The sequence below is a fragment of the Python bivittatus genome, unplaced genomic scaffold (assembly GCF_059951505.1).
Source record: "Python bivittatus isolate LINGU-HERP-01145 unplaced genomic scaffold, Pbiv_v1 ctg000020_np1212, whole genome shotgun sequence".
Taxonomy (NCBI): Eukaryota; Metazoa; Chordata; class Lepidosauria; order Squamata; family Pythonidae; genus Python; species Python bivittatus.
In genome coordinates, this window is record NW_028277030.1 from 41,514,155 (window position 1) to 41,529,745 (window position 15,591).

Consider the following 15,591-nt stretch of genomic DNA (forward strand, 5'->3'; position numbering starts at 1 on the left):
AAAATTTAAACCACCTAAATCTTGGTTTTACCAGGAGATTAATGAGTTTATAGGCTTGTGAATATTTATGTTGTGAATCTATTTTTTTAATCAATAAATTATACTTAGGAAAATGCCCGAAGCTATGTGGTATATAGTCAAATGTACTAGTTCAACAAACATAAGACTGACTGCAGAATCCAGGAACGATATGCTGAACTCCACATTACCAATCATCTTATGGAGGCATTCAAGGAAATCCATTCATAACTTTAAATATAATATGTAAAATGCATCAGTTTTAGTTATGAGTTTGCTATCTGTAATTGATTTAAAAATAATAGAACAATCCTAAGCTGCTGTTTTGCCAATTGTCAAAGCAGTGATCAGGTGCCCAAGCAGTTGGTTCTTTTAGGGTTAGGGTTAGATCCAGAGACAATGAACACACCAGTAGGTAAGGAAATTTTAAGCTTTATTGTTAACTCTAGCAAACAGATTTAAACAGGAATACAAGCGCATATGATAGAATTAAGCAGAAATACATAAGCATAGTATAAAAACATAACATACCAAGCAAGTTGATAAAATTCTTCCCATACTGTCGGGAGCTACCGTAAGGTGACAGTGGAGAGACCCCAAGATGGCTTAGATAACACAGCTCCTGGTACCAAGTTCTGTGTCCATGCTCCAAAACTCAAGGAGCAATAACCAGGACTTTTTATCAAAGTCTGGCACTGCAATCCCATGACTCTGTTTTGGAGTCAGGGGCTCTGAAAATGACCTTGACCAGATGTGATAATTGCTCATCAAAAAATTTCAGAGCCTAGGAACTATATAGATATGCTAGTGCTTAACCTAAACAATCCTGAGGGTTTTCCTCCCCCTCCCCCAATTTCTAAATAAAAGTGAAAAACAAGCCAGTTAAACATTATTATGATTCAAAGTGAGCTTTCTTAACATGTGCAGGAAAAATCAAACTACATCACCTAAACTCCTTGAAATAACAATGGTCTTCCGCATTGCCACCACAGCTGCTCTGATAGCCATCTGAGAGGGAACAGAATAAGAAGGAAAAACTTCTCATTCTGGGAGGCATGGGCCCTGGGGATCACAGTGATGCCCAGAAAAAGTTATGTAGGTATAAATATACAGGTGCCAGTGTTGCTACTACTAGTAGGTAGCTGTAGGAGGAGGAGGAGGAGGTAGCATTATTATCATTATTATTATTATTATGCTACCCAATTCACAATGACTCTGGGCTATAGACCTCACATAGGACATTCCAAGGAGAGAACAGAGGTTACTTTGTTTATGCTGAACCCAACCCACCTTAATTTATAGGAAGGCACCCGAATTGGATGTACCTCTGTGCTTGATGAAACTGGCATAATTAATTTTCTACCCTTCAGAGGGGTTTCATTAAACAACATGGCCCCAACCAAGGTAAGTCCTCCCCCACTTCAGTATACACACATATACTGATTGGTGTGCCTAGGTAAAGCTTTGAAATGGTGGGAAACCTGTCATTTTGCATAAATCCCCTAAAACCCATTTAGAGTCCAGACACTAACTACAGTTCAGTAAGTTTTATGTTTGATTAATTGGAATGGGTGGAATTTTAATATATTGCCAACTGTCCCACTGAAATAAATGGCTCATAAAATTAACTTTTCATTGAGTTGTGTCCTAAAAACTGAACGGATCAATATAAAGAGTGTGAAAGAATGTAAATCTGGCTTTGGGAAGGGAGCAGTGAAGGAGAAAAGACTATTCAGTTCTGAGAAAGTGGAAAGCATGAGAAAGAAACTCAAAATAACCCTGTCTTAATTATGTCAGAAACTCTGACAGGCCTTCAAGATTCTGTTATTCTCTCCCACAACACTAAAGAGCATTCCTGGAATTTCTGCTGCTTTCTGTCTCTTGACCTTGCATATCTTGATGGGCCAAGAGAGTCACTTGCAAGCACTGGAAGTAGGAATGGAGGCTGTAATGTCTTTGGTCCTCATATTGAGATACAAGAATGAAGCAATCTCAAATACTGTCACTGAACTATAGATCATTATTGGGACCAATAACAATTTGCCCAGCAATGGCACAAAGGCATCAAGGCCAGTGGAAAATTAAATGAACTTTTTGACAGTGACCTTTAGCAGCTCTTTTTCATTTTCCCCCTTTTATTGTGCTTTTCAGTAATATAGTAGCAATGTTTGTTAGTTTGATTCTGGCAGCACAAGATGAAAGGCATTAATGGACATTTGACTTTGTCTACCTTTCTGCAATATTAATATTAATAACTATCATGTTAGCTGGAGAATTGGGAGTGCTGACAAGGCAGAAAGGCAGTAGCAGCCTTATCAGTAATATCCTGGAAGAGGTGTTGTTTTCTTTTGGCTGGTTTTACATCTGGTAACCTGAGATTTAAAATATGAAAGAAAAGAGAGTTCATTTAGGCAAAGAATCCCAGAGGTGCTCCAGAGATCCACCAAAATAAAATGGAAAATGTGTTGAAGATAATGCCAGCATTCCATTAGAATAGACTATGTAACTGTTTGGACTGAGATCTTGCTATGTTTATGTAAGAGAGTTTAATAGAATTGTTAAAATGAGACAGATTAAATTTGAAAAAATATTGAAAGTAGTACTGCCAATTAATCAGTATCTTTTTTCCTCAATGTGCTAATTTAATGGGTTTTTTAAAAATCTTTCCTCTTCAATAATTCACCTGAATTTAAGACTAGATAGTAATTTTTGTAATTAAAATGGCTTCATTCACACTTTATCTTTGAACTCTGTAGTTAATTTTAATAAGGTGAAGACAATTTTGCTTCAGCTGTAGACCTTGAATGTTGTACATTAATGACTCACAAAGTACTCAAGTTAACGTTACCAATTAAACAGTTTAATTATTTAATTAATTCACCAACCAAGAAATAAATTCCTGAACTTTTATTCAAATATTCTTTTCTCATTTTATGCTGGTAACTGTGCTCCATCATATGTGATTTGTTAAATCCGTTCCTTGCGGTTTAATGTCATAGTTATGATCAGATGAATATCAGGGGCTTTTTTAAAGTCATAGTTTTAGTGAGAATCTTGTTTAAATGGAAAAAGGAAATGCCTTTGAGCCAAGGGGTATCTATATGCAAAAGTACATGTCCTAGTGTGAATGTCAAACCTGTGGGCTTTCTTGGAAGGACACTGCAATGGACTGATAAGTTCTTCCATCTATTACCTTTAAGGATGGCTCAACAATTTTGACACACCTATTCCTCCAAAAAGGAGACACAGAAATGAAGAATATCACTCCTTTGGAGAATTTTCTAGTTCCTGGTGACTGATTTATGCATTTACTACTAGGATGGACATGACAATTTCTGACCAAAGCTGGACTTGAAATCAGAATTAAAAGGGTATAGTTAATCATACTGCTATATCGCTATAATAGCTTGCCTTAATGCCACCTAAATAAGATTTGAACTAGCAATATCCTTCTGACATGCTACTGAAACAGACATTGGAGTGTCTCAAGAATTTCTTCTTAAATACATAATATCATCATCAAAGCTGATCATGCCAATAATCTGTTGAATATTTACATATACACCCAATTTCAGCTCTGATCACAATGTATACAATTCCAGACCTGATATGGATTGAGGAATGGCATATACATCCATTTGTACATATAACTGGGAAGTGTATTTTAACTAAATATATTCTTTGATATAGACAATATATAGTTGGATCTTCCTGGACTCAACTCAGCAAGGAAATTTTCTTGTAGAACCCATGTTGAATATGGAGTAATATGTCATTAATATAGTATATACGTTCAACATCTTACTAGTGTCATTGGTTTTGGAAAGTTTTATCTTGGGATCTATAGAATTCTTTTTCAAGTTTAGGTCCTTAAAGAACAATCTGATCTAAATATTGCAGGCTAATTTTAAAAGTTCACAGTGTGGAAGAAGGGAAAATCCGGCTATACTGTCAGATCTAGTTATGCACATTTCTAGCTCAGATCCCTAATTATCTTACTCCCTGTTTATCTATAGTCAGAGTGACCTGCTAGGGTTCATGTCTTGTTTACATATATGCTAAAGAGGAATTGTGGTTAAAAACTTTTGTCTGGTTGGCTTGTATGTGTATGCTGATTTGTCACAGAATAGCTGTTCCAGAGCAGGCATAGGGGGAAAAAAAAGAGCCTCAACAACCTGAGTATTCTGGGCATAAAAAGTGGCAAAGTGGTGAATGCTTTCATATGCTGCAGCCAGGAATGGAAGATTCTATAAAGCTGTTTACACACAGCATCTGAAGAGCTGTTTTGCTGATTTCTTAATAACAAACAAACTAGGCTGCTTCTATGCCATCCTGGAGGCCTCCTTCTATGCCAGCCTGGGGAGACATTCCTTAGGACTATGAACACTGTCTTTAACACTTAAAGGAGGAAGCAGAAGCTGATTTTTCATGGGGGTATACATGTTTGTAGTACAATATATGAAGCAGTAGTCAATAGAGGCAAGAGAAAACAGTCTGCAAATGGCAATGCAGTTTAAACATGACAAGTGGTCAGAAGATCATTTGTAATTTATAAAGCACTGTGCAGAAGATAGATTAGGATACCCTGATAGATCTCCAGGTGAACGGCAGTGTTTCAGTAAGGATTTATGATCCTAACTATTCAGACAAAACAAAACAAAACTGTACTATACATGAACACTTGCAAGTTAAACTTTGGAAATTAGGAGAAGCTTGGAATAATTGTGAATTGATTCACAGAGCTGTGAATTCAATCAAGTTCTCGTACTTAAGTTCAAATCTCTGAGTTCAGAATTCTTTGATATACTTTTTATATGATTTTTTGTATTTGGTTGAGGTTGGTGGATCATGAAGTTCTAATAGAAAGGTCAGAGTAAGTCCCAGAAGCTTGAAGTCTGTCTATGTCTGATTTAGAACATCACATTTATATATATTTCATACGATTGAACTTTTCATTTTTATTCAGGATTGAAGAGTTTTTGCTATTAAATGTACATTTTTGTTACATCTCTGAGTAAAGAATACATTTTAATGGGTATTCTCCCACCTTTTTCAGGGCACGTTGAATCCCTATTGCGCACTATGGGATGATTCCAAAATGTAAGTAACAGATGTTTACTGCTCTTACTTGGGATTTATACTTCCAAATCACATCAGAATATCTGAGCAGAAAATAGATTAAAAGGCATGATTATGATATGCAGAAATTTGTGCTAAGCATGGATTTAAGTACACAATGATGCAAATACACTGCTGTGTCAATTTCAAGATCATGTTTTTACATTATATATTAATATTGGAGAATTGGAAATCTAAACAACTCACCCGCCTTCATTTATTCTGGCATTGATTAGTTAATAACTTCTTATTGTCAAGGGTCTCTAACAGTCTATTGGTATGCACAGAAATCTTTAAAGAATCATGTGATTTCAAGATGACTCCTAGGATTAAATGCTTGTTTATGCTATTATTGCTAGAAAGCATGTTACTGGGCAACATATTCTGAGTACATTGTCAAAGTTTTAAGCAACAAAATGTGTGTGTGTGTGTGTATTTATTTATTTATGGTTGATGAAAGGAAGCTAGTTAATCATTTCAAAACTAATATTCTAAAATAATCTATCAGTAAATTATCCCCAGTTTATTCAATGAATAATTAGTTAACATACTTTATTTTAAGCACAGATATCTGTGTCACTGTTAAAAAAAAAATCAAAGGAATTTGTGTTGATATGATAGAGAAAATTTGTGTGCATTTCTATGAGGATGTTGTATATTCATGTTGGCAATCAGCTATATTTTTCAAGCATCATTGAATATAATCCACTGTTCAGTGTTTTCCTCATAAATCCATTAGGCTGCATTTCTAAGTACATTTACTAGTGAGTAGTCTAAGTGAACATTGTAGAACATACTTTTGATTAAGCATAGGTTGCATTCTTATGCACACTGTTTTGAAAATACTCTCCATTAAAGCAGTTATTTTCAGTCAAGCATATGCAAGTTAGTACTATAAGAAGGTTAATATTGGGGGATACCTTTTAATTAAGTGTCTTGTGGCCAAAGATTGTGTGATTGTACCCCTTTGTGAGTTCTAAGTACTTTAGGTTGTCATATTGCTTTATTGCAGTTGAACCATTTTTATCCCTTTTAAGGCCTATTTACAGCTGAAAGTTAGAGATTTGGCAGTGTGTGTACTTGCAAGAAACAACTGCTCTTGCAAGTCTCTTTTTTGGAGTAGTTTTGGTGAAAGAAAACTCTCAAAAAGGAATCAGATAAAGAAGCATTTACAGTTTCTTCAGGCACTTCCAGAAGTTTTTACAAAGTACAATAAGACACATATTTATTTATCAGAATATACAATAAATTATTTGTAAGCAACTCCTAAGGTCTCTCTGACATGTTGCTTGTATTTTAGAGACTTCCCATCCCCCATAATCAGTTATTCAAAGTATGGATTCTCTGTACTCCAGTATCAAAGCTAGAAGTGTAAAGAATCAGTGTGAATTATATTTTAAGGGCAAGAATGAGATTGAACAAAAATAACATTTATACACTATTATTTTCCTTTGTGCAGGTAAAGAGAGAAATTGTGTGTCAGAAATTATTGTATCCTACCAGTTTAATTGTGCTAAAAGCCATGAATTTTGAAGAAACGTTTGAAGCCTTTTGTGTGTATTTTATAATAATTACTGTAATTGTTCTGCAGCACATTTAAGGCATCATCAGTGATTCAGAAGGCAAAGAATATGGTTAACAGTTCACTGCTGTGTATAGATCAATCCTAGTGTAACAGGAAGGGTGTGATAATGGAGATAGGTCTCTGTTGTAAGTGTGTTCATGTCAATGCTGTTGCACTTGGCTCCCTTTCATTTCTCCTCCTTCTTCTGCCATATGCCAGGTATTGCTGGCTTTCAGTAATATATTTTTTAGGAATCCTTGAAAATGACTTATGGATGAAAGTACTCCAAATTTCAGGTACAGTGAAATATTTCAGTGGTAGTTTTTAAATGGATGTGCCTAAAGCTGCTTAAAGATTTTCAGTAATAGAAACAATCTAATGGGAGATGCATTAGTCATCTGAGAGTACAGTATGTGGGATCAGAAAAGGTAGATGCTAAGTACCATTTGTTATAGTTTTGTAATTTACAACATGACTACTATCATCGCATGCTATTTATACAGTACATTTTCTTCTTCTACCTTGGAGTTAAACTGATCACTCACAAGAAGTCAGAAAAGGATTTTTTTCCTCCATTACATTTTGTTACTGCTTTTTCACTAAATTTATTGAGGGAAGAGTGAAGGTAGAGACATAATGTTAATTTTTTAACATTATGTTAATTTTTTTCTTCTGCAGTGATTTATGATTATTTACTCTATTTGATTATATTATGGAATTTGTATTCTAACACTGTAGGTCTTAAATATGAAAGTTTCCAATGTGCTGGAATGGAAGGATATTTAGGATACATAAATCTAAATAAATGTGCAACACTGTACTACTGAGAAGCTGTGTAATGTGAAGGCTGGGATATTTTTCTAGGATTCTATCACCTACACTTAACTTTAGTTTCTATTCTATATGACATCACATTTTTACATACACAGCAGATTGAAAGTATGAACCACTCTTTATAAATCATACAAGCCTAGGATATCTTTATGTCCTTGAAACACAAAGACATTTTGGTTTGGTTATATTACAGCTTGTTTTGACCAGCTTTTCTGGACCAATACAGACAGATCTAATATATTGTTAGATAGTTCTTGCTTATTCATTGCTCTCTCCATAAAGCTGCAGAAAGTATAAATTGTTCCTCATATAGAAATGCCTGAATTAGGCAATTGTAATCTGAATTTTAAAATATATCTGAACAGCCATATTTGCATTATATCACACTGAAAATTGGTACATTGTTATAATTAGACAACAATCAGAATAAAGAGTAACTGGAAGAAGACCACCACCCCTTTCTGTGTGTGTGCTTTATTTAAGGCAGCGATAGCAGCAAAGTTATCATGTATCTCCATCATCATTGCATCTCCAAGAAGTCATTCAGTAAACTTCAGATCAATGAAGGAACTATCACATCTCAGTCTGGGAAAGAATATATTAGAACCACTAGAGGCTTGCAAGTGACAACTTTGAAAGACATTTTGAGAATAAAGATAGTCAAAGTCCTTCTGAACTTGGCATCTTCACTGACAAAATCTGCATAATTTAAACTGGAAGGGGATAAAAAAGATCTGAAAGCATGAAGTAGGTTTGCCCTTGGCCAATCAGACTCTAGCTTTTAGTGAATTAGATGTGTGAGCTAAGCAGTATTCCCTATCTTACATTCACATTGCTGTAGTAACATGCAAAGAAACAAAAATGAACAGGAGCAACAGCAGCTTGCTGCTTATGAAGCAGTTTCTCCAGCTGTTCCTGTTTGCCTTTTGAGCCATCTGGCTTGCATATAGTACATACAGTATACAGCCATAACCTCAATTCCTTTGCAGTGGGAATCATTACATTTCCTTTTGCTATCATTTTCGTCTTTGCCACCATACCATTATTATGCTTCGACTATTTTAGGAATAGGCCTATTTTGGCCTCCAAGGCACATCATATCCTTCCCATGCTTTGTAGAGTTACAAACCTAAGAAACAGCACAATGCCCCATTTCCTAGTAGCCCTGTTTCAGACTTCAGTATGGGAGAAACAGTAATATATTTGTATTTGCAGAAGGAAATGCACAATTCAGAAAGTTCCAAAGATCTCAGTGGCATGGCAAAACAAGCAGAGAAACAATCACATCTGATCTAATTATTGGTGTGGGCTGTGTTCCTGCACTTTGTAGATTGTGCCTCTGCCTATAAAATGTTTAAAAGAGAGAGATGATTATGCAAACCATAAACAGAAAAGGGAGTCCCCAAGAAAAGGCAATTTAAAGATATAGATTGGATGTGACCCAAGCAGCTCTGCAACAGCAACTCCAATTGGTAGCTATAAGAATGGTATGCACATGGCACGTACTTTCCTCCTTTTTGTATTATAACATTTCATTAGACTTGTCTTAGTCTAGGTTTCGACTGCACAACTTTGGGCCAACCACATATGGACTTTTAGTGGCAAGCTTTTAGTGTCAACTTTCCCCTTCAAAAGGGTGAAATAAATTTGATTTTATTTCAATGTGTTGTTAAGTCTTTTAGTCGCTTTCAACTCTTCATGACCCAATGGATATAATTTTGCCAGAATTGTCTGTCAATAAAAATAGCCAACATGATTACTCCCCCTGTCTTTAATAATTTTCTTCTCCTATAGCATTAAAAAAAATTAATTTGGGAGCCAGTATAGTGTAGCAGTTAAAATATTGGACTTGGACATAGTCCAATTAATTATTAATTAATTAAACATTATCATTTGCACTGACCAAACTCACCATTATGCTATGGGGATAAAATTAAGGGAGGCCCCCATATATACCATCTTGAGCTCCCAGAAAGGTGGCAGATAAATGCAATAACAAATTTAAAAAGTGAGACGCATTTTGGAAATGAGACCCAAAATTATAGCAACACATCCTGCTTCCAATGATACAAGTTGTTGGAGAAACTGACCCAGAACTCACTTGGTATGGAAACATGGATAGAGAGAGGTTTTCATCCCTCATCACAATGTTAGGAGATCATTCACTGAAAATAAATATGGAGAGATTCTGGACCAATTAAAAGAAATACTTTAAACAAGGAGAAAATGAACATCAGAATATGCCATCCAATGTAGATAGACAGCCTTAAAAGGGACCTGGGTAGTCTGCTATCATTAAATCATGGACAGCTTACCTTAAATACCAAATGCTAGGAAGCAAGACATCATTCTTCAGTCTATGTTTCTTACTTTCTGAATGTATCTGTGGTCTCTGTAGAACACAGAACACTGGATTAGATGGGCCATTAGCCTGACCCAGCAAGGCTCTCCTTCTGTGATCATTTTTTCCCTTTTTTTTTTGCTAATCCTGTGTCAGTCATCACATGCTAGTTCTGCCCTGAACCATTGTGTCAATGGTTAATGGTTAATGCTACTTGTGTTATTTATCCTGAGAGTGGATTCTAACTTTTAGCAGAAATATATATTTGCAGCACCTTTGTATTCTCAGAGCAAAATTTCTAGAGGAAAGAATTTTCCTAAGAGGGTCGGTTTGGTTGGGTTTTTTTCCTTCTTAATAGCTGGAGCAGTGTAAATTTCATTTAGCATATTGGACCTTCTGGGCCAAGGCAATTTTGTCTCTGTCAGCATACTGCTGACAAAACCACTCTAAACAGTTTTTTATGAGCCTGCAGAGCATTCAGATGATACAAAAAGAAAAAGGGGAAAAGAATAAGTTTAAAGACTCAGCTATTGTCCCCTGAAAGCAGAATCATATTAATTTACAATTAGTAAATAGAACCAGTTTTGTTGCTACTTGGCACAACCTTAGCACGAAATATGAATGGAAACTTGAAAACTTGTATTTTGTGAAAACTAGATCATGGCATAAATACAAGCTAACCAGTAAATACTTATGTAAATGCCATATTAAAAATACTTACATAGATGCCATATCCTAGCAATGTCCATACTGCTCTGACTTGTATTAACTCCATGAAGTTAATACAAGTCAGCAGAGCATTTTCCCTTATGAGTTTCAATATTTGTGCTGCCACCTTTGTTTTTGAAAGTATAGGGGTACTCAGCGTTCAGTAGTATGATCCCACTGTGGGTCAGAAGAGACTTTTCTGAAGAGCTAGGAGAGACGGATTTCAGGAGCGAAGGGTTCACTCACTTGTCCCTGTGTGCAGTTGTCCCTACTATGTAGTTAGTCCCAGAAGAAAACACTAATTGAAACATATAGTTTTTTCCTTGGAATTATACTTAATCTTCTATGTGATCTGATCTAATCACAAAGTATCACATTTCAATAAGAGAGATGTTTAAGCATGTAATAACCTGTTTAAAAATAATCTCACTAAGATGAGTAAGACTTCCTTTCAAGTAAGTGGGGATGACTTACTGAAGAACATAACTTTGATTTGATCATGCCTTAAGCTTTTCATGTGTACCATACAGCTAAAAATTAAAATATCAATAATTTACAATCTTATTTTCAATAAGATTTTTTTAAAATGCTGATCTGCTGCATTGTATACCAACACTGCTATTTTCTTTCTTCATCACTATCATGCATAAAGCTAACTATAAACAAATATGTAAAAAAAAAAAAGAAATGCAGCTAAATTTGATGGATTAAAATCCTGAATGAAAGTGTAAGAGACAGCATTATCAAACTTGTTTATAAATGATTTATGAGCAAACTGAATGGTACACATTTCTGCAGTGCAGAGTATTTGTTAATTTTACCCTTCACTGCATATCATCACGATATGGTCAGGATTTCAAGTAACATGCATATTTTAAGAAAGCTAGTGAAGTCAAGAAAGTTTATTTTCTTTAATATAAAGAGTTCAGGTTCCATATGAATACTACGATCAGCAAGTTGCTTATTCTTTGTATTAAAAGCAATGTTATATTGCTCGTAGCCATAATATATGTTTTCAACCTCATCTTCTTACTCTAATATCAGAATAAAAGTCATTTTCACAAACTGAATATGATCTATTCAGCTATGGTCATATTGTACCAAGCTAATTTGCCTCAGTGGATGTGAGGTATTAATACAATGGTGATCCAATACCATGACTGTGAAAGGTAAACTAACACTAGATCATTCAAGATATTGCACAGTCTTTATCATTATAGATAGAGGGATAAAGATAAAGATAAGGGAAAAGATAAATCATGCAGACAATGAAAATATGAAAGTATCTTTAAAAACTATTGCTTTAATATAGAGCTAAAAAGAGGAAAGGTGGAAAGGGAAAATGAAAAGAAAAACAAGAAAAAGTTATTATAATACATGTGTAAAAATCAGCCATGTTTTTAACACATAGCATTAAAACATTACCACACAGAAAAAATATTGGTAAATCATTCCATTAGAACAATAAAGAGCCTTTGGGAATGGGTGGCATAGGAATAAACAAATAAACAAACAAATAATAAAGTTCAGAAGCAGTGAGCAAATACATGATCAATCCAAGACTGCAAATCTGAAGTGACACTGTCTTTCTATGAGAAAGGATAGAAAGGATAAAAAGGATAATCTTCTCTACATTCCATGCTGAATAAATCCTTACTTTTTATATATTTCCAATTTGGAGGATGTACATCTAAATGTAGTCTAAAACTACATTTAGATCTCTAAGCCAAAGAATTGTCCCAACCCATAATAAGAAATCTATGAATGTCAAACCAAAACTAAATTATATTGAGGTAACCTGCATTGTATCTTCAAGTGTCCCCTCCATCTTTTACTCTTCCAACATAATGAAGTTGACAACTTTTAAAACATTTTCTGAGGTATCCAGTAAACATAAAAGAAAAGCGTGAAGTAAACTCATCTTAACACCTTAAGCAACATATTTAACATTCTTTAGGACACTTAAACATGGATTTGCTAATATGAGTTTTCAAATCTTTGTTCTTGCAACATAAATACTATCCATGTAACAATACTCTATTATTGCCTACAAATCAAAACTCTGGATCATCCAACATGCTTTTCAATTCTGAAAATAATTCAGGAGTTTCAAATAAAGCTAATGCATTTGGACCAAAGTGTGAAATTAAGAGACACTTTAATTAAATATATTGCCATTCCACAATTTTAACCAAGCCAGATTATAATGAATAATATGTAAAACACTACATCTGAACAGGTTTGAAAGTATGTCCCATCAGTTGGCTGAAGTGCCTGGCTCTGCCCTCCTTATGGTAAAGCAAAGGCAAGCAATCTTCTATATTACCAACAAAATCCTGAGTCAAGCCAATATAGGGCTAACATCAACATGTCCAAATAAAGGATCTCAAAGAGGTTCTGTGTGCCTTCCCATCCCAGCAAAACATAGACAGACACTTGGCCATCAAAGCAGAACTGAAAATTAGCTGTGGTTTGTCATTTGGGTTTATTGGATTAGCTCAAACCACACTTAGCTATTTCGTATGTAGCAACAAATTATGTTTTGCAGTGGAAACAAATTAAGTTGGTCTTAAGTTTGATTTCAAGGTGCTTTTATGAGTAATTAAAGTCTGCAGTGCTACATTTCTGCACTATGAAATGGGCTCTTTGTGAGTGGCAATATTAGAGAGAACAGAACATGTCTCTATGAAGTGCAGGCAGTTGATTTCCTGAAAGATATTTTATTTCTTTTATATATTTAACTAATACAACAAATTAAAATAATTCACTTCAGGTAAATTTAGTATTATTGTTAAATGGGGACCTAAGGTCTAACATTGTAGACTGTTGCTTCAATAAAATTTTTGAACGGATGTTTGAGAAACTGTGACAATGAATAGCTGAAGTGTGAGAATTCAGCTTTATATACCCCCACATGCAATGAACATAATATTTTGGAATCACAGATTGGATTCCTAAAGGATTTGTATAGAAACAGTTCTCAATACAAAAATATCTGCATCCTTAATTTCTATTGGGTCTCATTCATAATTTATTTTATTTTATTTTATTTTATTTTTTGGAAAAACTACCTACTTGGAAAACCTATTTCTATGTGGGAGCAGATCTCTTGAAACAAAAGGATGTATCACAAATTGCTTAGAATTTCATTACTCAGAAACAGCTGATGCTGGCAACGCAGAATAAACTGAGAGTTCAGGAATAAAATACACATATGCTGAGTTCTGTTTAGTTGGAAAATTAATTTTAAAAAAAGATGTTAAAGGTTTATTTAGACCCTATGGCAATGCTGAGTACTGGTAAATAATTTGATGTGTTTTTCTACCTGTGTACTACGCTACTTGATAGGCTGAAATATGCTCCTTATCACAGTAGATCAGATCAGTAAGCACCTTTAATCCAAAGTTAGGTAACAGGAAAGATCATAGTATTTGCTTTTTAAAATACCCCGTCAGAATACTATTACGTTAAACTTACTGTGGGGACCCAGAAATACATTGATTAATTAAATAAATAGGTTTTCCATTGTATTGAAGCTGCTGATTTTGTTTTTCTGGCAAACACTTTCTCTCTTCATTTTATTGTACTTACTTGTCTAAGTCATGCAGTGTTTTATTTCCTCTGAGCTTTATTGCAATATCTAAATTTTCAGCCTGGATCACTAGGAATCAATAGAAAATGTAAGAAGCCCTGTGAAGTAGTGATAAAGCCTGGATTAGAATAGAATAGTTCTCCCTGGTCTCAGCATTTTTATCTCCCTGCTAAAATTGCATAATATGTTCAGAGTAGATCATTCCTTTTAGAAATTCATTTTAGAGTCTACAAAAAAACAGGAAACTAAGATTTTCTCCTTTCAGCATCTATGTTTGTTTGTTTATTTATTATTAAACTTATATCTATCACAGTGAAGTAATGCTCAATGGCATACAACACAATAGCAATTAAACCATCCAAAGTAAAAGGAGCAACATAAATGGCAAGAAAAATAAAAATAAATAAAACTGATGCAAAGCAATAAATGAAGAACATACCCTCCAAAGCAATTCAGTTTTCAATAACTTCCTGAAAAGGCAATAGGGAGGGGGCCAGTTTTGATCTCCAAGGGGAGACTGTTCCAAAGCAAAGACACCACCACAGAAAAGCAGCATGGCCTAGCTTCTCTTGGAAATGTAGGACTGCTAGCAGTTTTCCCCTACAAGATATAATGGGTTGGGCTGATTCTACCTGGAGCAGGTGGCCCTGTAGATATTCTGTAGGTTGCATGAGTTAATGTAAGCAGGTCCTCCTGCACCAAGCAGAGCTGCAGCTGGTGCACCAATTGCAATGAGCAAAGGCTCCTCTAGCCACAGACTCTACCTGCTATTCTAGCAGGAGCTGTGAGTCTAGAAGGACCTCAGAACTGTGAACTTGGCTAGGATAATGTAAGATTCTGTTACATTATTCAACTAGCAATAACAATCTTTCTGGCAATCTAAGTAGTTCATGTTTCCTAAGTTTGCCATCCTTCCAGGGCTTCACATTAATCTTGAAAGCCCTTTGAATAATTATCCTGCACAACCTATTCTTGGTGTAATAAATGTGAAGTTACTCTGAATGTCTTTCTGATGCTTGCCCCTTCCTGTAGACTCAAAAATCTCTTCTGTGATGAGCCTGTTTCCTCGTTAAATATTTTGCTGCTTCCTCTGTATTCCCATTGTCTTTAAGGTATTCCACATATCCACTACCTCTGTCTCAACACATTTCCCTAGGAAGGGAAGGTATGAGCCCAGATGGTAGTTGTCCAAAATCCCTGAATCCAGGGATGTCTTCTTCAGAAGGGGGCACACCACAGCCTTCTTCAAGACTGCTGGAAATTTCCCCTTCCATAAGGAGATACTGAGATCTCCCAAATCCAGGTGATGACCCCTCCACAGGTTCCTCACAACAGCCAGGATGGGCAGGGGTTTAAAAGGCTGATGGCAGGCAAGAGGTGGCAGGCAAGAGTTATCTGCAGGCAACAGTTATCTGC

At 35.2% G+C, this 15,591-nt stretch overlaps 2 protein-coding genes across 30 annotated transcripts in view; one reads left to right on the forward strand and one right to left on the reverse strand.

Annotated features, from left to right (window-relative positions):
- ADGRB3 (adhesion G protein-coupled receptor B3) overlaps positions 1-15,591 on the forward strand; it is a 498,176-nt gene that overhangs the window by 278,161 nt on the left and 204,424 nt on the right. The window contains exon 16 of the mRNA XM_088137454.1: positions 5,075-5,118. Coding sequence (XP_087993580.1) covers positions 5,075-5,118 — 44 coding nt within the window. The remainder of the gene's footprint in view (positions 1-5,074; positions 5,119-15,591) is intronic.
- The window catches only part of LOC148217043 (uncharacterized), a 194,899-nt gene that overhangs the window by 89,846 nt on the left and 89,462 nt on the right, over positions 1-15,591 (reverse strand). For 13 of the 29 annotated variants that reach the window (XR_015795571.1, XR_015795572.1, XR_015795576.1 and 10 more), the window contains exon 4: positions 9,850-9,926. The exons of 6 other annotated variants lie outside the window; for them this stretch is intronic. Coding sequence is in view for 18 of the 23 variants with exons in the window: in XM_088137515.1 (XP_087993641.1) it covers positions 9,850-9,926 (77 nt within the window). In the remaining 5 variants the exon portion in view is untranslated. 10 more of the 29 variants (XM_088137482.1, XM_088137473.1, XM_088137534.1 and 7 more) reach the window with 9 other exon arrangements.